The 24,508-nt window shown below is 48.8% G+C and overlaps 1 protein-coding gene across 5 annotated transcripts in view; it reads right to left on the bottom strand.

The window, feature by feature from the left end:
* KSR2 (kinase suppressor of ras 2) overlaps positions 1-24,508 on the bottom strand; it is a 470,209-nt gene that overhangs the window by 96,744 nt on the left and 348,957 nt on the right. For 4 of the 5 annotated variants that reach the window (XM_070475296.1, XM_070475292.1, XM_070475293.1 and 1 more), the window contains 4 exons: positions 24,376-24,445; positions 21,017-21,100; positions 5,662-5,728; positions 2,405-2,530 (listed from right to left, as the gene is read on the bottom strand). In XM_070475296.1, the coding sequence (XP_070331397.1) occupies positions 2,405-2,530; positions 5,662-5,728; positions 21,017-21,100; positions 24,376-24,445 (347 nt within the window). Of the gene's footprint in view, positions 1-2,404; positions 2,531-5,660; positions 5,729-21,016; positions 21,101-24,375; positions 24,446-24,508 lie in introns of all 5 variants that reach the window. The other variant, XM_070475294.1, reaches the window with a different exon arrangement.

Here is a 24,508-nt window from a genome sequence, read left to right as displayed (position 1 = left end):
GAAGCCCAAGATTTAAGCTTATAAAAACAGCTAGAGGGGGGATCAGGATGGGGAATACATGTAAATCCATGGCTGATTCATGTCAATGTATGACGAAACCCACTACAATATTGTAAAGTAATTAGCCTCCAACTAATAAAAATAAATGAAAAAAAAAAAAAACGCCTAGAATTTCCTGGACACTTATTCACAGGCCAGGAACCTCTCCAAGTGCCTCGCCTTTCACTGATTATTTCATTTCATCCTCACAGCCACTCTCTGAGGTTGGTACTCTTCTTGCTCAGCAGGAGACATTTTAAAAATGTGGCCACAAATTCCCTGGACTCTTCCCACTGACAAGCGGGACCATGCCTCCTCCGCTCAAATCTAAGTAGGCTTGTGACTGCGTCTATCAGGACAGTACAGCACAACCGGCCCTGACAACCCTTGGCTAGTGACAAGCCAAGACAGTGCATGGGATTTTTATATCGCTAGGTTATAAGAGCCTCTGCAGCTTCCACCTTGTTTGATGAGAAAGTTGCTCTGCAAGCCCTGAGGTGCCATGTAAGAAGAGCCTGACTACCCTGAAGCAGCCACATTGTAAGGAAGCCCAAGCCACAAGGCAAGGCTGTGTGTAGTTGCTCCCAAAGAGACCCTCTGTTGAGTTCAGCCTTTGACTCATCCCAGCCCAAGTGAGTGAAGGACCCTCTAGATCAGGGGTTGGCAGCTTTTTTCTCGAAATGGCTCGTTAGTACACATTTTAGGCTTTGTGAGCCAGTGATCTCTGTTGTAACTGCTTAACTCTGCTGTTGTAGTTTGAAAGCAGCCATAGAAAATATAAACGTGGCTTGTTCTAACACAACTTAATTCACAAAAAAAAAACCAAGCTGTGAGCTAGATATGGCCTATGAGCCATAGTTTGCTAATCCCTAGTCTAAATGATTCCAGCCCCCAGCTGCATCAGCTTTCCCAGTTGAGTCCCTGGGCATTGTGCAGCAGAAACAAACCATTCCCACTGGACTGCTTTCCAGATACCTGACCCATAGCCTCCACAAGCATAATTAAAAAGCTGTTGGTGTCCACCACTAAGTTTGAGGTTGTTGGTTTGCACAGCTGTGGATTACCGGAACATGCCCATTTTACACACAGGAAAGCTGAGGCTCAGAGAGATTAAGTAACTTGCCCAGAGACTCTAAGAGCGAGTAAGTGGAGGAAGCCAAGACTGGCTGCCAGATCTGCCTGACTTCAGAGGCCAAGTCCATCAAGTCCTAAGATGATGCCACAGGAGGCAGATGGTGAATGACTGAGACCCAGTGTGGTAGGTGACAGCTCTAGAGAGAAAGAACATATGGGCTTTGGTAGGGAGGTGGGAGAAGGAGGGAGGGACCAGTTGTGCATGGAGGCTTGCAGGCTGCAGGAAGGGGGTTGACTGTTTCCTCCACTCGACAGAAAGCCACAGAAGGGTTTTTCAGCAGAGGGTGGCATGATTCAAATTACACTCATTAAGAATCACTCTGACTGCTGTGTGGAGAATGGATTGGGGAGGGGGCTAAGCCCTCCCCAGCCTTATGCACAGAAGGGAGAGTATGGTTGCCAGGGAGAGGTCACACAGCCAGAGATGCTCATCCAGGTGGGTGACTGTCCACACGCTTGGACTGGCCCACACTTTATCCACCTTCCACACAATGCATTGAGGCACCACAGGGCTTGAGAAATCACCTGCTGGCATGTGCTACCTCTCCCTCTTCCGTGAGGCTTTAAATGTCCCCAGGATCCCTTTGGTGTTGTCCAACCCACAGATCAAACAAAGAACGCGGAAATCCCCAGTGGAAATTTCCAGCCCATGTTAGAAAGAAAGACACACAGAGAGGTCCGCTGCTGACCACCATCTGAGGATCAGTCAGAAGCCAACCAGATAGGCGATGGCTCAGAGCTCAGGGCCCCTACACAGATCCATCTACCTAGTCTCCAGCAGGAACTCAGAAACAGACTCTCGTCCCGTAGTGATCAGATTCAACAGATGTGTCAGAGTGCAGAACCTTCCACAAAGCTCATCCTGGCAGATGATGAAACAGCTCACAGAGCAAAGAGGGTGGAGCCTGAACCACTAAGGACCCCCGTCTCGGGCTGTCCTCCCAACCCTACTGTGCCCCTGTCAACACGCTCATTCATTCTCATTGCCAGGTGCCCTCTCTAAATCAGCCAGATCTCTGGCACACTAGCTCTGCCCTGATGCCTGGATGCTCCCCAAACTTTCCTAGACACAAACCACACAGAATGACGAGAGCCCAGGGGTGCTGGGAAGTAAGGGCAAAGCTCCCAGATCAATCCACCGAGTCCTGTTTGAGAACATTCCTCCCTCCTGCTCCTCATATGGCAGCGCCCTGACCCAGCAGGCCTGGACCCAGCGGAACCCCGGTCTCACCTTGTTGATTTTGTTGGTTTTGGGGAGCGTCTGGCTGATGTGCAGGTCCGAATACCGGGGTGGCTTTCGTAGAGGGTTGTTGATGTCACACGGGACGGACTCTGTCCGGACTAACCTTGCTGGATCCGTAGGGGTAAAGACAGCGATTTGGAAGTTTAAGTACCACTTCTGCTCTGTACCAATGACAGGAGAGCAGATCCCACCTCAAAGGCCCACCCCCCAATGCTGGAAGGGAATTGCAGAGAAATGACAGTCATTGTGCTGTGTCACAGTAGCGGGACACTCTCCCCACTGTGTTCCCTGCGGTTTCTAAGATGTTCGTACTGTCAACATATGGCTTTTGACAATTAAAACTTCTAATAATGAAACTGAAGCTATCAGAATCTTTTTCTCCCGTATCATAATTGTTTCACATTGGAGTTCATTTCAGAATTGAACCTCCTTTGAGAGACAGGAGGCTCCAGATTTCTCAGGCGCTATCATCAGTGGACAGCTCATTGTGGCCTCCTGTCCCTCCCCCATCTAAGCTTGTGTGTTAGGATCATCCTGTGTCACTTGTGGGATTTCTCAGGCCCAAGCAACCTCTAGCATGTCAAAGCACATTTGTCCTAGATAAGGTCATCGGGGATCCCTAAAGGGAAGTCTTGGCTCCCCCAGCCTCCCCTCTGCATCCATCCCTGCAGGCAGACCAAAGCTGGACCAGCAGGCGGTGCTAAACAAACGCGTCCTGACTCCATGCCACCTGAGCCCCTCTCTCTGTCAGCCCTCTGTTACTATTTACAGGGGCCGCAGGAGGGGCGAAGCTCACATGCAAATGTGATGCCTGGTAATGCTACTGGTTAGCTGTTTTTTATTGTGGGGGTGGGGCCGTTAGGGAGAAAGTTACAGCTTTGCACTGACCCAGGGATTTAATTTCTCTCTTACGCCTGAGCTGCCATCACCATGGAAACCAACTATATTTTCAACTTCCTACCAAAGAGGGGCGGGTAGAGCAAGAAGCTGGCAGAGTGCTGGAAAGTTCCTGTTTGCTCTTTGACTAAAGGGGGCATGGCCCTGACGGTGGGTGGGCAGGAGGGTGCCCTTCTTCAGATGTCAGCATCTGAGAGCGGGTCACCTCCCAGCAGGCTGGTTCCAGTCTCCACGTGGGAGTCAGGGCTCCAGCAGGCTACCACGGAGGGGTGTCTGGCGGGAGGCGATTTCCCCCAAAGAATCTGATGCAACACAAGGTCTCCAGAGTAGTGAGAGTTCAGGTTTAAAAAAAGCTTGGGGTGTGTATACAGTTGCTCAAGGAACAGATGGTTCTTAATTAAGGATGTGAGGTGGGAAGGGGCAAGAGGAAAGAGCTGCAGACTTTTCCTTCTCTTGCAGTTTCCTCTCCTCATGGAGGAAAGCAATGCAAAGATCATCGAAAACCAATGGCCCATTGGTTCTGGAAGACAAGCCAGCACTTTTTGCAGCCATCTGCCTCCTTTTTTAAGTTTCCCTTCGGTTCGTTTGAGAACAGGGCAGGTTCCCCTGAGTCCACACCGACCCAAGGCCAGGAGGGCTGGGAGGGGTGGAGGAGGAGGACAAGGACTAGCAAGTTGTGTTCTCCAAAGTTGGCACTAAGCCTCCACCCAACCTACAGAAGGTGGGTGGTGGGAAGGGGGCCAGCAAGAATTTTAACAATTTTAATAAGTTGCTTACATGCTTAATAATAAGCTTATATGGGCTTCCCAGGTGGCGCTAGTGGTAAAGAACCCGTCTGCTAATGCAGGAGACATAAGAGACTCGGGTTCAATCACTGGGTCGGGAAGAACCCCTGGAGGAGAGCATGGCAACCCACTCCAGTATCCTTGCCTGGAGAGTCTCATGGACAGAGGAGCCTGGAGGGCTATAGTCCATAGGGTCACAAAGAGTTGGACATAACTGAAGCGAATTAGCACACATGCACAACTTTTAAAAATAAGTATATGGCATATGAAGCCATTTGGGCATTTTTAGACACGTGAGAAGTGGTACAATGCAAGTCACATTGCTGGAGTGGCCATCCCCTCTAGGAGGTGCCTGGGCTCTCTCTCCGCTTTGCATGGCCCCATCCGGCCAGCATCTGTCATTCAGGGTACCTGCTTGGCCCTGGCAGGCATCTGAGTTTGTAACTTCTACTCCAGAGCAGTGCTTCTTAACTGTGAAGTGCAGACGAATCACGTGTAGATGTTGTTTAAAATGCAGATTTTGATTCGATAAGTCTGGAGTGGGGCCAAAAGCTGTGCATTTCTAACAAGCTCCCAGGTGATTCCCGTGTTGCTGCTGGTCCACGGGCCACAGCTGGAAGAGTAAGGGTCTGGACCGGCGATGGCCAATATCTGCAATGATGAATGTGTTCTGTATCTGCACTGTCCAGTACAGTAGCTGCATGTGGCCACTGAGCCCTTGAAATGTGGCTGGTGTGATAGAGTAATTAAATTTTTATTTTTATTTCATTGTAGTTCACCTAAATCTAAATAGTCAGATGTGGCTGGTAGCTACTGTATTGAGCAATACAGGCTTAGAGAGTCCCCCACTAGATGAAGTACAGTGTCGATAATGGAAAAACTACCCCAAGAATCAGGGGAACTACATTTTGAAAGTTGGACTACAAGGCCTCCTATTGTACTCTTGGCAGGCAGGTAAAAACTTTCCTTCTAGTCTTCCCTTCTGACTAAATTGGTCTTGCTTTTTTTGCCTGGTGGAAGGCTGGTAGTGGCTTCCTAGAGGCAGTGTCTGGTTACCTCCCTGCCCAGCCAGGTTGGCCCAGGCACTCCCCAGGCCTCTAGAGATGGAACATGGATGACCCAAACCAACAGGTCCAATCAAGACCCCTCTCTGTGCCTATATCTACAGGGCCGACTGACAGTCTGAAGAGCACATAGTGGAAAAACACTCAGCTAGTACTCGTTTTAAGTGGGAAGGGAAAGGAGTAGGACTGGGGGGAAAGAGAGGAGAGTGAAAAATTAGGAGAGAGGACAAGAATGAGAGACAAGAATTAGGAAGGGGAAATGAATCTGGGGGCTAAACTATCAAGGAGACCAGATTGGGGACAAAGAATAGGGAGAACGGGCACCGGGGTGGATTAAGGTGACAGATGTCAGGAGGAGGGGGTCAGAGGGAAAGAAATGAGGCAGGCAAAGGTTAAGGATCAAGGGGTTATCCAAAATTGACCTGGATAGACAGCTATCTCAGATGGCCTGCAGGAACCCTCACTACTACCCCAGGGCAAGAAGTGTTAAATACTTACCTCCTCGGTGGATGATCAGGAGATGACAAGGCGGGGCTTCTTTGGTGCATTTGTTGTGGCACTTTAACCTGAGAGAGAAAAAGAGAAAAGGATGGATAGATGTATGGATGTCGAGATGAACAAGTGGATGGATGGATGGGTGAATGGATGGATGGATGGGTGAATGGATGGATGGATGGATGGTTAAGTAGATGGATAGATGGGTGGGTAGGCAGATGAATAGATGGATGGATGGATGGATGGATGGATGAATAGATGGATGTTTAAACAGATCAATGGATGGATGGATAGATGGGTGGATAGATGGGTGGGTGGATATATGGCTGGGTAGATGGATGGGTGGATGAGACACACCAATGGTTCAGAAAGCTCTGGGTGCTATGAATACCAAGATATGGGGTGAGATAAGACGGCTACTGCAAAGGCATACCCTTGGAACCTAGGAAATTAACTTTGGAGAGAGTTTTTCTGCCATCCCCACATTCACAGGTCAGTCCTGGATAGTCCAAGAGTGGGAAGTAACTGTTTAACCAACAATGTCCACTTGGACTTCATGCTTTGAAAGACATTGTTATCTACCCGTCTATATTTGTCATCATCATTCAATCACCACCTGCTTACCTGAAGATTCATTTGCCAGCCATTGTATCAAGAATTCTATAGATGCTAAGTCATTAGATCTTTAAAGCACTTTTATGAAATAGGTATTATTCTTCCCATTTTACAGATAGAAAAGCTGGGATTAACTGACTTGTCCTGGCAGAAACCCTGGCTCAGTGGTGCCTGAGGCAGCCTCATTTTTTTCTTAAAGGCTCATTCTGTAGGACAGCCAACCAAGACTTCCAACTAGGATGAGATTAGTAACAGGTATTAAGTTTTAATGGTATTATGTTTAAAAGTTTAGAGGTAAACTGTCTTGCTTTGAGACAAATCCAAGATGTCACCTTGCTCTTCCCCATACCTTTGTCAGATTTCTTTTTTTTTTTTTTTCCTTTGTCAGATTTCAAAGGGTGCTATGACCTGGTTTTCTTTTTCTTTTCTAAGGCCCCCAGACTCAGACCCATAGGCAAGGTCCCAACTCCCATGGAGATAACTAGTGTTGCATCAAAGCCCTTGATGGAAAGCCCTGCTGAGTGTGAAATTAGCCTTTAATTCATTCTACAAACAGGTCCTGGGGACACACACAATGGTCACGCAGATGAAACCCATATGTTTATGGGAACAGTTAATAAACACATAAATATCAGATCGTTGCCAGTGTGGGAAGATGGTGAAAAAATAATGCAGGGAAACGAGATGGAAAGTGACAGGAGTGAGGTTAGGGGGCAAAATCAAGCCTGATGGGTTCAGGGGTCAGAAGTTAAAGGCTGATGAAGCTGAAATGAAGAGAACCAGAGTGAAAGGAAGATTTGAGGAAGGGAAGGTGGGCAGAGCCCCAGTGCGAGAGTCTATTTGATCCCACAAACACCCGGAAGAAATCAGAAGTTTTAGACAACTGTGACTGGGTCAGATGAATGCACCTGAACTGGGCGGACTGCTGATGACAAATGATAGTCAGACCAAGAGGTTTCTGTACTCTTCCCTGATTGAAATAGTTCAACTTCCGGAAACTTCCCGAAAGAGATTGTTCCTTTCTGCCACTCCCGACTTAGGAGTTTTCTTGAGCAAACCCAGCTGGAAGGTTGATGTGCAGGTGTGAAGCACCCCGTTCCCTGTCATGGGCAGCACCATGAAGTGACGGTAAGCAACTCAGCGTTACCTTTGGACCGTGTCCAAATCAGGACAAGGCAGGCGAGACCCCTAGTGACCTCAGCCATCTCCTGTCTCCTGGCATCTTCCTTTCTGTCTTCTGCAGGAAGGGAGCGGCCCTCCTCCACCCTGGCTGCAGGGTGGGAGATGGAACATGCATCCTTCTAGCCATGGCTTCAAAGGCCAGTGCCAGGGCCGTGAGCATGGCACTGAAGAAACCCCAAGAGATTGTTCTCCGATGCCTGGACAGTTAAACCTTGCACAGAGGTTCTCATGTCAAAAACTAGAGCCCACACATCCAGGACTTGCTGATCCAGACAGTAGGATGAGCTTGGCACTGGAATCACCCAGACCCTGGAGGGGAAGGGGCACAGGGACTGAGGCTAGACATGCCTCATTTATGAAGAATCATTTTTCCAGCAGGAAACACGCATGATTCCACCAAAATTAGATTTTTTCCTTTTCACTGCCTAAGAAAGAAGAGCCACTAGCATGCAATTTATCGGTAGACCACCTACTTCAGGGTCAGATTCCCAAGGCATACCCTCTCGGGTTCTGACTCGAGAAGTGCTGGGAGTGTGGGTTTTCAGCAAATGCACGCCAGAGCTCAAGGACCACACAGAAGAGGGACACACTCTACTTCCAAGATGAGAGATGTCTGGATGCCTAAGTCTTCCAGAAGGCAGGGTCCTCCTTGCTCCATATCTCCCCCCGCCAAATAAACAGATTAAAAAGTAAAAGGAAATGGTGTCAGGATAATATACTTAACAAATCTGAGTTCAAAGCCTGACACCACCACTTCCTGCCTGTGACAAGCTGGGCAAGTCACTGACCCGCTCTGAGCCTCATTTTTCTCATCTGTAAAGTGGGGACAATCACAGCATCTGTCTCACAGGACAGTAGAGATGAATGATACAACAGAGGTAAGATGCCTAGGACGAGCACTTGAAGTTGCAGGTACTCTTGTTTTTACTGTGGGGGTTGTGTTTATTGTTAGTTTGCGCAGTGTTCCACAAATTAACAGTCTGTGGGACAACTCAGAGGTGTATTGTCAAGGGACTGGACCCCAGGTGCCCATGACTGTCGCCTGCTCTTCTAGGACCCAGGACAGGGTCCTTCCTGTCCCTCTCTCACTTCTCAACACCACCCCCCGCCTCCCACCACTGGGGTGCCCTGGGCTCACCTCTCAAAGAAACTACTCGTCCCCAGATCTTTATCTCAGGGTCTGTAGAAAAAGGGGAGCCCAACTAAGTCACCATGATTATTAGAGGAAGTTTGGAACACTGACATGGTCTGCCCCAAAGCTCTTACATCAAAACCAAGTCTCCTGCTCCTTGTCCTTCATGTGTCCCTTGGGCCCACAGTCCTTAACGAACTGCGTCTTCCATGTGCTCCATTCCACAAGGAGGAAAATGGAGAGGTGGGGAAGACACAGCGGACCGCTCTGGACAAATCTCCATTCCAGACGTGGCCCTGAGGAGCCCTGCAAGTTAGGATGGTAGCTCTGATCAAATCTGGGCACCAGGTAAAGGTCATATGTGCTTCCAGGTAAAAAGCCTGGGCTTCAGAATCCAGCTGACCTGAGCCTGGGTCACAGTTCTACCTTTTCCAGACCAAGGAGGCATCCACCTGCCTGGCTAAGTTCCAGGTTCCTCGTAGGCAGAACTGCCATGAGGATCCAGTGAGAAAAACGTCCAAGTGGTGCCCACCTGGACGGCAAATAGGTCAATGTCTCTGCAGGCAGGGCTAAGGCACACTTGAGGGCACACAGGAAATGTCACACGAGCCTCAGGCAGCCTGGACACTTGGAAAGGATTTATTTAAAACTTTCATGGAAAAGAGTTCATTTTTTTCAACTTCAAAGGCTAACAGGATAAGCTTCAGTTATCAAGAAAAGTTGCTTACGTGGGATATCTCATGCTCCAAAGGAGCTGCTGGCCGAATGAGACATCCTCTCTGTCTGAAAATTAAATATGTGAATTTATCTTGGGGGCAGGATTTGGGTCTTTCTCCTCCTTGCGGCAACTTTCCTTCCCTGCTGTCAGTGCCTGGCTTGGTGGCTAATGCCTGATACATGCTGAACAGACACTGGAGAGATGGAGGGAGAGAGGAAAGGAGAAAGAAACAGGAAGCTAGCCCAGCAGAAGGGAATGCCCCCAGATTGCTCCTGGTGTGGGAACATGAATAGTCTCCATCAAATTTTCTGAATTTTTTTTTTGATGTGGACTATTGAACAATAAATACTATTGAAGTCTTTATTGAACATGTTATAATATTGCTTCTGTTTTATGTTTTGGTTTTCTGGCCATGAGGCATGTGGGATCTTAACTCTCTGACCAGGGATCGAACCTGTGGCCCCTGCATTGGAAGATGAAGTCAACCACTGGATCATCAGGGAAGTCCCAAGCCTCCATTAATTTTTAGAAAGTGATTTCTATTTCTTATAACTTGTATCCCTTGCCATTTGTGAAGTGTGGACACACCCGCTTCTGCATTTCCTTCTTTCGGCCCTCCTTCCTCCCTGACGGGGGGATGGGAGATGGAGGTCTGACCACAAGCAAACTGGACTTGTGTGGATCCTGCCCAGAAACTGTATGAGACAAACAGTTTTATGAGCAGCTCTACCCTTTCCTTAATGGATGTGACCTGGCCCCCAGCAGCCCCTAAGAGCAGACACAAGCCTGGAGACTGGCGTGCGGCTGGGATCAGTAAGGCAGCCTTCCTGGACGAGGCACCATCATGACCCTTGCTGGTGAAAACAAACATGTTCAAGTGGTTTGCCAGCGGAGTCGAACCAATTTATGAAAAGTTTGCTCCGGGCAGCCTAAATCTCTGATCCTTTCTTTCATCCCACACCAGCTCACTTTGCATTCTGCCTTTCCTTAGAGTGCAAATGGGATGTTTTTAAATATCTGGTCCCTGACATCCAGTTGAAGAAATGTTAAGCAAACACCCAATGGAGCCAGGCGCTCTTAACATAACCCTGGGCAATTCTGAACAACAATCCTGTGAGCGATGGATACTGTTACACCCATTTTAAAGTCAAAAAGACTGAGGCTCAGGAAGCAGCCCAATCACATAGATAGTAAACACAGCAGACTCAGGATAACCATTCATTCATGCTCACATAAAACAACATCATCTTCTCCCTCTGTGCCAGGTGCTGTGTGAGGCACTGCGAGTGTATAATAACATAGGGGGAGAATTCTTCTTTAATCACTTTTCTTAGCATCATCTAGCAAGGAGTTAACTATCTAGATGGGTATGGAAACTCATCTCTTGTCCTTTCAAACATGAATGCCATTTCACTCATTTCATTGCCTCAAAGTCAAGTCACTTCCTAGAAATGACCCAATTTGGATGGGAACCAGGATCCCAGAGCCTTGGGTTCGGAAGAAACACTTCCATCCAGAGGCTCCTTTTGAGATTTATTCCACGACCTAGTATTTCCTGAGCACTTACTGTGCCAGGCATTATGCTCACCCTGTTTGTATGAACAGTGAACAAAGCAGACACAGCCCTTCCCCTGAACAAAGTCTGGTCAGAGGGACAGAGCGGTAAATAGATGAACACAACATCGTGTGTTACATGGGATGATCTGAAAGGGCGGGATATGGCACTTTGGAACTGAGGGGAGTCAGGGAGGGCTTCCTGGAGGCAGTGATAACTGAGCTGAGCCCAGGGAGCTAGCAGAGGTGCACAAGAAAGATCTAGGCTGAAGCACTGGGGTGGAAGGAAGCATCAGTGAGTGGGCACGGGTGCTGCTGCAGGGTTGGTGGCATGGAGAAGCTGGAGCTCTGGGCAAAAGGAGGGACGTGGTGAGAGGGGAGGAAGGAGGGGTAAACAAGGATGGCACAGGCTCTGCTCAGGAAACTGGATTTTATTCTGAGAACTGAGGGGAAGCAAGGAGGGTGTTAAACAGGGAGGTGCAGGCTGGATAAGCATTTTGGAAAGACCTCTCCCCACCCCCGCCCCACCCCGGGAAGCAGATACTTACACTTACAGGGCAGCCACTGCCCCTCTCAGGTTATCCCTCCTCACTCTCCCGCCTCTGCTTGCCTCCCCAACATCACTGCATTAGGTGCTTCTTAAGGCTTCTTGCAAAATCATTACGCCAAGTCAGTACCCTCTTTGCTGTGGGCTTGTCTGTATGAACACCCCAACTGAGCAGTTTTGTCTAATTTTGGTTCCCCTTGGGTCTGTCATTTGAGCCCATACTTCTAGAAACATCTGCTTATGGTCTCAGTGAAGGACCTCAAAGAACACACCCCCCTTCCCTCACTGCTGACTGCCCAGTGGGATTGAGCTCTTTGGCCTTCAACTGTGTTAGAAAGAGAAAGGCAACAGCCGAAATAAGCAAGGGAGATGGGGAGTTTTAACACAGAAATCAGAACAAACACTCCAGCAACTTAATGGACAATAATCGGGAAAACCCCAGCACTGGTCTTTCCATAAGAGGTCTCTATAAGGAAGCTATAGATTTATTACCTGTTGGAGACGCCTCCCCCAAACCCGCACCCCGCTTCCCCAAGAGAGGAGAGCATGACCACAGAGTCTTCTGGGTTCCCAGAACCTGGGGCTGGGGGTGGCGGGTTCATCGCAGAGACCCATTCATCATCTTTCAGTTCAAGAAGGGATGATGTGAGAAGGCAGCAAGCGGGGGAGGAAAAGACTGATAGCTCTGGTCCAGGGTCAGGTTGAGATCAGATTCTCATCTTCTGCTTGTCTGGTTCAAGGAGAGGCAGAGTGGGGACTGGCAGCTGTGTGGCTGGTCCTCTGCCCATGTAAACTGGTTAAGGCTCTGGGGTCTTGAATCAGAGGGATCAGTGGGTTTGAGGAGTGGATTCATCCACAATGAGACTTTGGGGCCAACTAGTTATTCCTGAAGTTATTCCTAGTTATTCTATTTTCTTAAAAATGTGGATAATAATAGATCCTACCCTCTCAGGTTGTTGTAAGAATTAAATGAATTCATGCATGTAAAGTACTTAGCAGAATGTCTGGCACTCAGCAAGCCCTCGATACATGATACCATGACCATCACCATCATCCTTGTATCCAATCCCCACCTCAACCTCCAGGAGAATTATAATCCACCCTCACATACAACTGTAATTGGACCGAACTATAATAGGTAAGGGGCTTCCCAGGTGGTGCTAGTGGTAAAGAACCTTCCTGCCAATAAAGGATACATAAAAGACCTGGGTTCAATACCTGGGTCAGGAAGTACCCTGGAGGAGGGCATGGCAACCCACTCCAGTATTCTTGCCTGGAGAATCCCATGGACACAGTAGCCTGGCAGGCTACAGTCCATAGAGTTGCAAAGAGTCGGACATGACTGAAGCGACTTAGCACACATAATAGGTAAAAATGCATATAAGGGACCATTAATTCTCATGATGATTATTGCAAAAACTGAAGTGTTTCTATTAGTGGAAAAAATAAGTTTAGGCTTCAAGCTGGTGATCTCTGAAATGCACGCTCATAATTATATCCTGCCAATATCCTGCCCGTTGTACAAATTCCTGAAGCTTCCAGGAACTTCGCAGCAGCTGCAACACCAGCTCATCATTTCCCCAGTTTTGCAAGAGCTGGGAAAATTAGAGCGCCCAGTGGCTCAAACCAACCATGGCTTACTTCCTGCTTTTATCTCCTTGTCACCTGTGGCTGAAGTCATTTTGCAAACACAGGAACATTTCAGATAAAACATTGGACTTTGAGGCAAGGACACTGGAGAGAAGGACACGCAGGGCAAGGAGGGCACCGAAGAGCATGTGAAATCCAAGTGAAAAGATCCAATAACAGAGCAAAACCAGATAAAGAAGTGCCTGTAAAATGGCAAAGGGACTGCTTACGTGAAAAGAATTAAATGCAAGCATGTCTAGCCAGGCTACTGTGGGCAGGAGGAGGGGGAACTATGGAAAATGCATTAAAACACACTGGAATAAACTGGAAATAATGTGCTGTTTCTAAACATCATTTTCTACCTTTCCAGGGAAGTGATTATGGCTCTCACGCCTACGGAAGCGGGCAGTGACCTTAATCGGAGCATGTAAAATGTTTCTACCAGCACAGACCTGCCTCCACCAACCTGGGTCACCTGGGACCTGGGAGTTTCAGTGCTTGACCCAGGGAAGTCCCAGGCAACCCGAGCGGTTTGATCATTCTATTGAATATTTCAGTAATGGCACTCTAATGCTGGCACTTAAAAGCTGAATAATGGATATACAGTCCCACTGGTTGGGGATGAGGGATTTACGATATAAAACAGTGGTTCTCCCCCAAGGGTAATTTTGTGCCCCCTCCACACCACAAGGGACATTTGGCAATATCTGGAGACATTTTTGATTGTCATAGCTGAAGGTGGAGTAGGGGAAGGGTGGAGTGGAGGTGTGTATGTCAAAGTAATGGTGCTAAACATCCTTCAAGGCACAGGACAGCCTCCCTACCACAAAGAATTATCTGGCTCAAAATGTCAAGAGTGCCAAGGTTGAGAAGCCTTGTTATGAACCCTTTAACTAGTCTCCCAAGAAACTGGTTGGTTCAGAAAATCCCCAAAGAAAAATGGAGGAAAAGGACTACAGAAAAGTAGGAAATGGGCTAACTTTTCCAGAACTTCAACATTGCTTAAACCCTCGGAGGTGATCTGGTGAGTCTGTTTCTTTTCATACTTCATATTAATAGAGAATCCACTTCTGTAATGAAATAACTGCTGAGCATCTTACAGAGTCTGATTTGAAAGAATCATCAAATCATTAACGTGACTGGAGCACTCACATGTCTCGTCACATCAAATGAACATAGTAGCCTCATTTTATATCAGAGAAGTTTAGAAACTTTCCCAGAGCCACACAGCTTGGAAGCAGCAGAACCAGGAACTGCTCTCTCTGGCTCCAGCATCTGGATCATGCTGTTGCTTTACTGTCCTAAGTCAAGCTCTCTAGAAACAGATCCTGAGATGCGCAATCTGACAAGTGATTTATGGAGGGGGTTCTACAGGACATTCCTTAGCACGGTAGGATGGGGGAGAAGCTAAGCAAGGACATGGTTGGAGGTGACCGGTCTCAGCCTGATCCCACAGGGGGCTCTGGGGTGTGAACTGTACCCTTGAGTCTGTCTGCCTGCAGGCAAGGAAGCTGGCCTTTTGCACACCTGCACCAGTTATGCCCTGACTGCCTGCCTCTGAGCCCCCTGGGGGAGAAGCTACAATCAGCCAAGGGCAAGCCCCCCGGAGAAGGTCTCAGGTTTGAACTGGTAGCACCGGCATCCCTAAACGAGGTCACTGGAACTGTGCTCAGCGGCTACTAAGTTAATCATCCTATCTTCAAAGCAGAGGAGCGAGTACTCTGTGGTCCTAGAGGAAAATGAGTCTTATACATCTGCAAGGTGTTCTGATACCCGTATGGTTCCTGTCTTAGGCCCCAAGAGCAGGTGACTCAGAGCACAGCAGGACTCTCCACCACTGCCCAGAGGCACGGCCATCCCGACACCACATTCTCCTCCCCGCACCGGGCCTCGTCCTGGCTGGCAAGCTGATCCAGGGTGGTGGGAGCTCCAGAGCCCAAGACCGCTTTCCCAGAAGAGTGGCTGGTGGTGAGGGGTGCCTCCCCTCCATGGGCCTGGAGCCTCAGAGGCAACAGCAGGAGTCCTAGGGCTGGTACTGTGGCTGCAAAGCAGAACCAGTCTCCTCTCTACCCTGGACTCTGCCTGCAAAATATGCTCAGACTAGGTTCGATTCCTGGGTTGGGAAGATCCCCTGGAGAAGGAAATGGCAATCCACTTCAGTATTTTTGCCTGGAGAATCCCAGGGACAGAGGAGTCTGGTGGGCTATAGTCCATTGGGTCGCAAAGAGTCAGACACGACTGAGCAATGAACACTAAGTCTCAAGCCAAGCCTTTGTCTGTGCTGTTTCCTCATCCCAGAACACTCATGCTTATGTGCAAATAGGAATTATCTGGGAAGCTGACTAAAAATGCAGATTTCTAGGCCATACTCCCAGAGTCCGGGTCAGAGTCACCTTGGTTCAAACTCTTATTTTCTAGAATACAACCACTTAAATCACCACTGCCGGTTTTCCTGCAAGAAACCCAGAAAGATGTGGAGAGGTTTCCAAGGAACCTGACCTCAGCCCCACAGAAGTGTCCTTCTCTGGAAGGACCCTGAGAAGGGGGAAGGGTGCAGATAAGACATGACTGAGCCAGGGAAATCCATCAGCATCTTACTATAAAAGCAAACTTCAGCCAGCTGAATCCATGGTTATCAGACAATACATGGTCTGTACTGACAGCCGACCACTTAGAACTCAACTCCATTCTGTGCTCGTGAACCTATTAGATGAAAACGCCTCATTTTAGATAACTGCAAATTGCTTTCCGAGCATAATTTCCTATTAGTTCATTAATCTCTCTATTCAGAATGCTGACAAGACAGCTGATGATAATTCCGGAGGAAGTGGGCACCAAACCAATGCAGGGGGTAAGGGATTAGACATTCAGAAGTACTCCAGCTTCCTGGGTGGAGGGGTACTCCCAAATTAATTTAATAACAGTATTAACTTTCATTTATTAAGTTCTTATAATAGGCCAGGTACCAGGCTAAGCATTTTCCCTTATTTAGTCAATTAAAAAAAAAGATTTAGTAAAGTAGATGTCATTTTTTTTCTTTCTGTATAGCAAGAGGGCTTCCCAGGTGGTGCTAGTGGTAAAGAACACACCTTCCAGTGCAGGAAATGTAAGGGACCTGGGTTTGATCCCTGGGTCGGGAAGATCCCCTGGAGAAGGAAATGGCAACCCATTCCAGTATTCTTGCCTGGAAAATCCCATGGGCAGAGGAGCCTGGAAGGCTATAGTCCATGGGGTCACAAAGAGTCGAACATGACTGAAGTGACTTAGCACACATGTAGAAAGAAACTGAAGCTTAGAAGAGATTATACCATTAGTGGTGAGTCAGGATTCAAAGAGAGGTGTGTGTGTATCTGACCTACAGCCTGGGTTCCTAATCATAGTGTATCTTTTTTGACTCACTCTGCACACAAATATTTACTGGATGAATTTACTGGAGAGACCAGGATGAGCAAGACTCATGTCTACAGAGTGAGGCCAAGGGATGTCACAGCAGAAGAGACTGAAAAACAATCATCAGAGACGGACCAATGTTAAAAAAAAAAACACTCATGTGCTAAAATAAGGTTTGATCTTGGGAAACCAGTGCTTTCACATATAGAGCAATGGTTCTTGGACTGTGGTCCCAGGACTGGCACTGGCAGCATCAGCATCACCTGAGAACTTGTTAGAGACGCGATTCTGGGGACCCACCTCAGACCTGCTGAACTAGAGACTCCGGGGTAGGTCCAGGGAGCTGTGTTCTATTCAACTTTCCAGGGGATCCTGATACACACTCCAGTTTGAGATCTATAATCTACAGAAATAAAATTAGCTCTGCAAGGGGATTTGGAGCTCACGAGAGCAGAGCTTCTCAAAATTAATGTGCACAAGAGTCACCGGGACAATCTTAAAATGCAGATTTGGGGGCAGCAGGTCTGGGGTGAGGCCTGAGAGTCTGAGTTTCTGATCAGCTTCCAGGTTCTGCTGCTGCTACAGGTTACAGGCCCAGGGACCACATTTGGAGTAGCATATATCTAAGCCAGGGAGTTTCTGGGAGTAACACCACCAGAATTGTCCTAGATTTTTAGTTGCTTAGTCGAGTCCAACTCTTTGTGACCCCGGGGACTGTAGCCTGCCAGGCTCCTCTGTCCATGGGATTTTCCAGGCAAGAATACTGGAATGGGTTGCCATTCCCTTCTCCAAGGGATCTTCCTGACCCAGGGATCGAACCTGGGTCTCCTGCATTGTAGGCAGGATTCTTTACACTCTGAGGCACCAGGTAAGCCCTGTTCTGGGTTTTCTTTTTTAAAATAGGCAGGGATCGGGCAGGGGGTGGGGGGTGGAGAATCACTACCTTTGGGACAGATTTAAACCCAAGCCTCTGGAAATGCTTTAGGGTAACAGGAAATGACCCGCATCACACACCACTCCTCCCCCCCCCCCCCGGCCCAAGGTTCCCAGTCAGGTTTAAGACCTTCCCTGAGCACTCCAATTAAAACTGCAGCCCCTTCCCTGGCCCTTCCTGCCTCCCTTCTCTGCTTTGTTCTTCTCCTTAGCACTTAAGCATCATCTGAACAGATGACCTATTTCACTACTTCGTTTACTGTCTGGCCTCCCCGTCTCCACCCCCACTAGCATGTAAACTCCGTGAGGTCAGGAATTCTGTCTGTTTCATTGACTGTTGTTTCCCCTGTTCCTAGAACAGTTTCTGGCACATAGTACATGCTCAGTAAACATAAGTCAAGTAAACAAACAAATAGTTCTGCCCATTTTTTTAATCCGCTCAGACAGCTAAGAATCTGCCCTGCAGTGCAGGAAACACAGGTTTGATCCCTGAGTGGGGAAGATCCCCTAAAGAAGGAAATGGCAACCCACTCCAGTACTCTTGCCTGGTGAATTCCATGGACAGAGAAGTCTAGTGAGCTATAGTCCATGGTGTTGCAAAGAGGCAGACACGACTGAGCAACTAACACTAGAACAGTTCCCGGCACATAGTCCATGCTCAGTAAACAGTGGTAGAGTAAATGAACAAATAGTTCTGCCCATTTTTCTAACCAGCTCCCTCCCCATTCTCAGCGTTGCCCTCTGGGATTTCACTGGTTACTGACTGTATGCCCGCACATCAACTTCATTGAAGTTCATTTCTCTATAGGTGTGTCTTCCCCTAACCTCTCTGACAAAGGACTCTGTTTTCCTTTTCTGTCCTTTATCCAAATCTTTCCAACTAAAATTTTGCCAGTCTTTGAAATCCTATATAGACAGCCATCCATCCTCCTCACTATTAATTTAATGCAAAAAAACTGCAGAATTTCACTGATGGAGAAGTAAAATCAAACTTCAGCAGATGATATCAGTAATGCAAGCTCCTAATGGCAACACACTCCAGCCCTCTTGCCTGGAAAATCCCATGGACAGGGGAGCCTGGTGGGCTACAGTCCACGGTGTCGCAGAAGAGCCGGACACGACTCAGCAACTAAAGAGCAGCAACAACAATTACACATCAGAGAGAGCACTAAACTCTGCTGACATCACTGCAGTAACAGCATCAAAGCTCGTGAGGCATCCTGAAGGTCGGTGGCTGCTACAGATTCTGCTTTCACCTTTTGGGTGGTTGTTCCAAAGTGAAAGAAAGTGAAAGTGAAGTCACTCAGTCGTGTCCGACTCTTTGCGACCCCATGGACTGTAGCCTACCAGGCTCCTCTGTCCATGGGGATTCTCCAAGCAAGAAATACTGGAGCAGGTTGCCATTTCCTTCTCCAGGAGATCTTCCTGACCCCAGGGATTGAAGCTTAGATCAAGGATTCCTTCCAGCCAGGGCTTGGCTTGAATCCTGCCTCTTACAATTCCAGGAGGCATTTCTGTACCAGGTAAGAGTGGGGAGGAATGTTTGATAAAACTTTTGCCATCTGGGGCGAGGACTTTTCACAGGCTCCTTCCAACAGCCCTGTGGTGGGGGTGGGGGGGTGGGAGTGGCGCTAACATCACGCCCACTTTGCAGGTGAGAAAACTGAGCCCGCAATGAGAGTCCCTTCCGAAGGGCTCACAGGGCGTTCGCAGGGCAGGTAGGACTTCAGCTCAGCTCTGCCTGCTTTAGAGCCTCTGCTTCTGGCAGGCACCCACCTCTCTCTTTCAGGTCCCCAGCCCTCCCCCAGCCTTCCGCAGGGTCTGAGCCTCTTCTCATTACTTCTAGAACAGAGAGAGCGTGAGCGAAGGCTACCTCGGATGTCTGCCTCTAGCGCTGAAAATTAAAACGGCTCAGGAAGCGTTCAGCCTCGAGGACTCCTGGCTGCGTCCCTGTCACCTAATTACCTGACTTCAAAGCCTCCGCTCGGCAGGCGTGAGGTTGTGAAAGCTGCCGTCTCCCCCTCAGAATGTGGTGTGACTACACACAGAGGAGACGGCCCCCGAAGTATCTGGTGTACCCGGGAAAGCAGACCGAAGTTCCACCTAGATCCGAAAGCATGGCTTTATGCGTCTCAGGGTCAGAAAGAGCAGAGGCCGCCATCCTGGGGACTCACCTGAGACCAAGGTGGGGAAGTGGGCCTCCAGACACTAGCACCTGGTAGCTACTGCCCCCACCCTGTCCCCGTGTGCCACGGAGTTTAAGGTTCCTTAGAGGCTGGAACTAACTAATCCTCCCCACAACTCCAGGAGGGAGGGGGGCTCAGCCTTGCCTTATCACTGATACATCCAGGCTGCAGGGAGAGTAGGAACTCCTTCATGGGGCAGGGATGAGGGGATGCCTGATGCAACTTGAATTAGTTCCCATCCTGGGCTGGACAGGAAGAGGGAGGCTGGAGGAGAAAGAAAGAGTCCTACTTTTCAACTTAGTGGCTCCTATAAAGTGATCAGATGCATACTCATTTGTCACTTGATACAGCTGAATGTTAATATTTTATAGATCAGAGCAGGTATTTAGTACAAGTTTACAGGAGGGAAGAGGAAGACCAAACAGAAAGGCATTTGTGACCTGTGACAGAAGAACCCAAAGCCTGGCACCAGGCTATGTCCTTTGGTGTTGATTTATTCCACACTCACTGCCACATCAGGTAGGTGTGATGATCATTTCTTTGGTGCAGATGAAAATCCTCACAACAGAAACGTGAGGCGACTCACCCACAGTCACTGAGCTAAACAGTGGTAGGACCCAGGATGCAAAAACCTATCTCAGTCTGACTCCAAGGCCTACGTTGAGCATCACAGTCCCTCCTGCGTCCTGTTGCCAGACGCGACCTGGGGTGGGTACGTGAAAGCAGGGGGAGGTGGGGCTTGTGTGGTCTAGTCTTCTCGCCAGAACTCAACACCAACATGATGCCACAGAAAGAACAGGAGTTTGGGGGGCAGGGTTCAAGTCTTGACTGCCACTTCTTAGCCACGTGACCTCAGGCTTATCCTAGCTTTCACTCAGCTTTCACATCTGTAAAATGGGAAGAATCAGAACCACTTCCACCCGGAGAGACACCATGAGGAGAAAAAAATAAAGGGCAAAAGCCCTTTGCAAAACTGAACTCAGGGATTGGCAAACCATGGCTGAGAGGCCAAAACCAGCCATGGCCTGTCTTTGTACAAAGGGCTTTATTGGAATTGATAAATCTGTTGTGCTTATTTGTTTATATATTGTCAATGGCTGCTTTTGAACAACCCAGCAGAGCTGAGGGACCCTGTGGGCTGCAAAGCCTAAAATATTTACTCTCTGGTCGACCAGAGAAACAGTTAGCCAACCCCTGATTTCAGGGCCTGTGGAAATGCAAGTTCCCGCTGTACCCTGCAGACAGCACTCTGCGTTTCCAGCATAGACCATCAGCTCCAGATCTTACTCACAAGCATTCTCCTGACCCTTTCCCCAAGTGCAGGTGTTCTTTTAGGGCCTATTTCCAAAAAACAGAGCAAGCAGCTCTCCTGAGAGCCAAGGAACAAAACCCCCTAAGCCATTTCAGAGTCCAGGCTGGCTCCAGCCTGACATCAGGCACTGTGAAAAGGCACTTCCGGGAACAGCCACTTACTTGCAGTTTTTACACTTGAGGCCAAAAAGCATTCCTTTCCCACAGACTGTGCATGTCTGTGACATCCAGTACTTGGTGGAAAACCTGTGAGGAAGAGAAGAGAAAGAGTTCAAGGACAAGGTGATGGTGACTGACCCAGCGCTAGAAGGATGACCACTGGAAGGAGAAGCAATGGGCCCTTGATTCCAGCCCCACTTCTTCCAAACTTGGTGACTTAATCAAACTGCTTAAACCACTGGAGCTTTGGTCTTTTCATCTGGAAAGTGGGCATAATAACACTATTGATCTCATAGGTTGTTTGGAGGATTAGACAAGGTCACACATGTCAAGGGCTTTACATAGAGCCTGGTAGACAGAAAGCAGTCACCACATGGGGTTGTGACTATATTATTGCCCAAACATTCAAAACTCATTCAGTCATTCAACAAACATGCCTGGAGGCCTACTATGTGCCAATTTCAGTTCCGGGACAGATGAATGGGGCTGTGACTATCCTCAGAGAACCACAAAGCAAGGTGCGGTTTCCCGGGGAGTCTGTTCCCTATCACTGAGTTGAGCCTTCCCCATCACTGCTATTTACATCCCTTGGTTAGGGAGCTTCAAGAGGGAATCCCCCCAAAAAGTGGAGATCCCCAAACTTAAGTAGCAGAGAAGAGGCCTCTAAAGGGAAAGCCTTTTTGGACCATCAGCTCACCTCCCTCCCTAGCTACTACCACTTGATGCAAACAGAAGGCAGTTTGGAGGTTTCTGATATACAGCTAAGAGCTAGCAGGAACAGAGGTGCATTAACTTCTGGGGTTCCCTGCTGTTGCCAGGTTGCTTTCCTCACCCAGAGATACCAGGCAGCAGCAGGGCTGGGTCCGAGAAAAGTACTGAAGGTTGCCAGGTCAGACTTAATTTTCATTTTCAATTTTTGTCACCTCCAGCAGGAGTTGTATCTAATCTTCACTGCCTCACAGTGTCAAAATGAAAATTGGAAGTGATTATGTAACTTTAGTGCTTGAAAATTTTGAGGGCAAGCCTGCATCCCTCTGCTGTACCATCTTGCCTGATTTGGGTCAGTCACTCTCTGAACAGAATGAGCTGCAGCCCGAAGCCTCCATGTATAAGCAAATAGCAATATTCTGAATACAGACTCTTGTGGCCAAGAAAACTCCCTTTCCAGTTTTGGACTGGAGGTTGGTTAAGTCCCATTCTGCCCCCTCAGTAGGGCCAGCAAGTTTGGCAGGATCTATTTTGCAGGATTTGGCAGCTCTGGGGAATGGCAAATGGGCTCATGTTCCACCCACTAGCCAGCAGTGTGGGGATCAAGAGTATGAGTGGCAGATGGGAACTCCTTCTTTTCCAGCCCTCTCTCATCCTTGGGATCAGCAATCCCTCTTCCCAAGAGGTGACTGAGCTGACTCTGAGGACAGGGGATGGTATGCAATTTTAATTTCATTTTTTCACAAAGGCTGGGATGAGTCCAGGTCTCTGTCCTGGCATGGAGCCGGGGAGAAACACAGGGTGAGACTGGAGAGTAACAGGGAATCCTAAGTGCCAGCTCCTCTAAGAAGATGTTCCTGATGCCCCAAATCACCAGATGATTTTCCTCTTCTTGGCATCAGCATTTGAATCTGAGGTACCACCGGGTCTAACGTTAGGGTGCTAGAGTCTGGTGTCTTGGTTCAGCCCTGGTGAGGCCAATTGGGGTGGAGCCAAGTCAGTGGGTGAAGCTGAGCTAGGGGTGTGGCCAATCCAGGGGTGGAGCTGAGCTAGGGGTGTGGCCAGTCCATGGGTGGAGCTGAGCTAGGGGTGTGGCCAGTCCATGGGTGGAGCTGAGCTAGGGGTGTGGCCAGTCCATGGGTGGAGCTGAGCTAGGGGTGTGGCCAGTCCATGGGTGGAGCTGAGCTAGGGGTGTGGCCAATCCATGGGTGGAGCTGAGCTAGGGGTGTGGCCAATCCAGGGGTGGAGCTGAGCTAGGGGTATGGCCAATCCAGGGGTGGAGCTGCGCTAGGGGTGTGGCCAATCCATGGGGTGGAGCTGAGCTAGGGGTGTGGCCAATCCAGGGGTGGAGCTGAGATAGGGGTGTGGCAGTTCAGGGGTGGAGCCGAGTCAGGGAGCAGAATGTAAGAAAACAAAAAAGGGCCCTTCTTTTTGTCGTCTTTCTCTCTGCATCTCACTGCCTCACTACTGATGTGTCTATCATGTATTTCTCAAGGCTTCCTTCACCGTTTTCTCATTTGAGTCTTAGCAACTATCCTGTCAACACATTTCTTTCAAAAACTTCACGAGATGCCATTCTGAGAGAGCTGGCCCGCTCCTGCCTCACCCCAGGATACCGTTAGGTGTCCGCCCCTGGAGTGCCCACCTCTTATAGCCCCGCTCCCCTCCGTACTGTCATGGTCTGTTAACTGTCTATCCCTCCGCTAGACTGCGAGCTCCCCGAGACTCAAAGCGTTAGGTGGTGCTCAGCGTTGCAGCCCTGGTTCAGATATTCTCTATAAATACTAGAGAAACGAAACCATGGATGAGTGAACTCTGCTGGTCACAGAGGCCTCAGTGCACAGAAAGCCCTTAGCCGTGGAGTCAAAAGAACACAAAGTGCTGAGGCGGGTCAGCTTGTAGATTCATCACGTAATCAATCATTCAAGGCCTCAGTTTCCCTATCTGTCAAATGGATGTGACCACACTTGTACTACTTACCCCACTGAGTTTGTGAACAGATTGTGAGGATAACACGATAAAAAGTGAAAAGTTAACTTCACGTAACGGGTGACTTAGCAGACAAAAATTTCCCTCCTGAAAAGGGCAAGGGCGCTCCTGGAGAGACTGAACCCTGCACCCAACAGGGCTGGAGCTCTGGACTGACAGAATGTAAGCATCTCTGACCTCAGCCTGCAACCTTGTCTTCTGGGTGCAGAGACTCAAAATTAGGACAAGCACGTGTCTCAACACTGAGTGGTTATTACATGCCAGGGCCTTCACTTAGCACTTCAATACATTATCTCACTTAATCTTCACGACCACGCTATGAGTAGTCAGAATTATCTGATGAGAAAATTGAGCCTCAGAGAGGTGAAGTAACTTCTTCAAGGGTGCAAAGCTTTACTAGCTGGGAATGGAATACAGGTCAGTCTGACTCCAAAGCCCTGGCTTTTAACCACTAGGTGTTAAGTTTGTAAGAGCCAGGTGAAAAAGAAGCAGGCAGGGCATTGCCCTGCCACATCAAGGTTCAACCTGGCAGAGGAGAGAAGGGAGGAGCAGGACGATACAGGAACTGGGGCAGAACACTCTGCCTTTCCCCACCCTGGGGCCAGAGCCCCCAGCCGTCACCCTGCTGGGAAGGGGCCCCCCATGCACTCAGGAATCCAGCCTACCTGTGCTTGATGGAGTTGCCGAGGTCTCTGCGAGGGATCTGTGGGGACCAGCGCGGCACTGACAGTGTGTCTGCAGGGAGAGAAGACACGAGAAGGTCCCGTTACACAGAGAACTGGAAGTGGGGGTGGGCTC

The sequence above is a fragment of the Odocoileus virginianus genome, chromosome 12 (genome assembly GCF_023699985.2).
Source record: "Odocoileus virginianus isolate 20LAN1187 ecotype Illinois chromosome 12, Ovbor_1.2, whole genome shotgun sequence".
Lineage (NCBI taxonomy): Eukaryota > Metazoa > Chordata > Mammalia > Artiodactyla > Cervidae > Odocoileus > Odocoileus virginianus.
The sequence above is the reverse complement of the archived record's forward strand: the minus strand, read 5'-3'. Positions and strand labels throughout refer to the sequence as shown.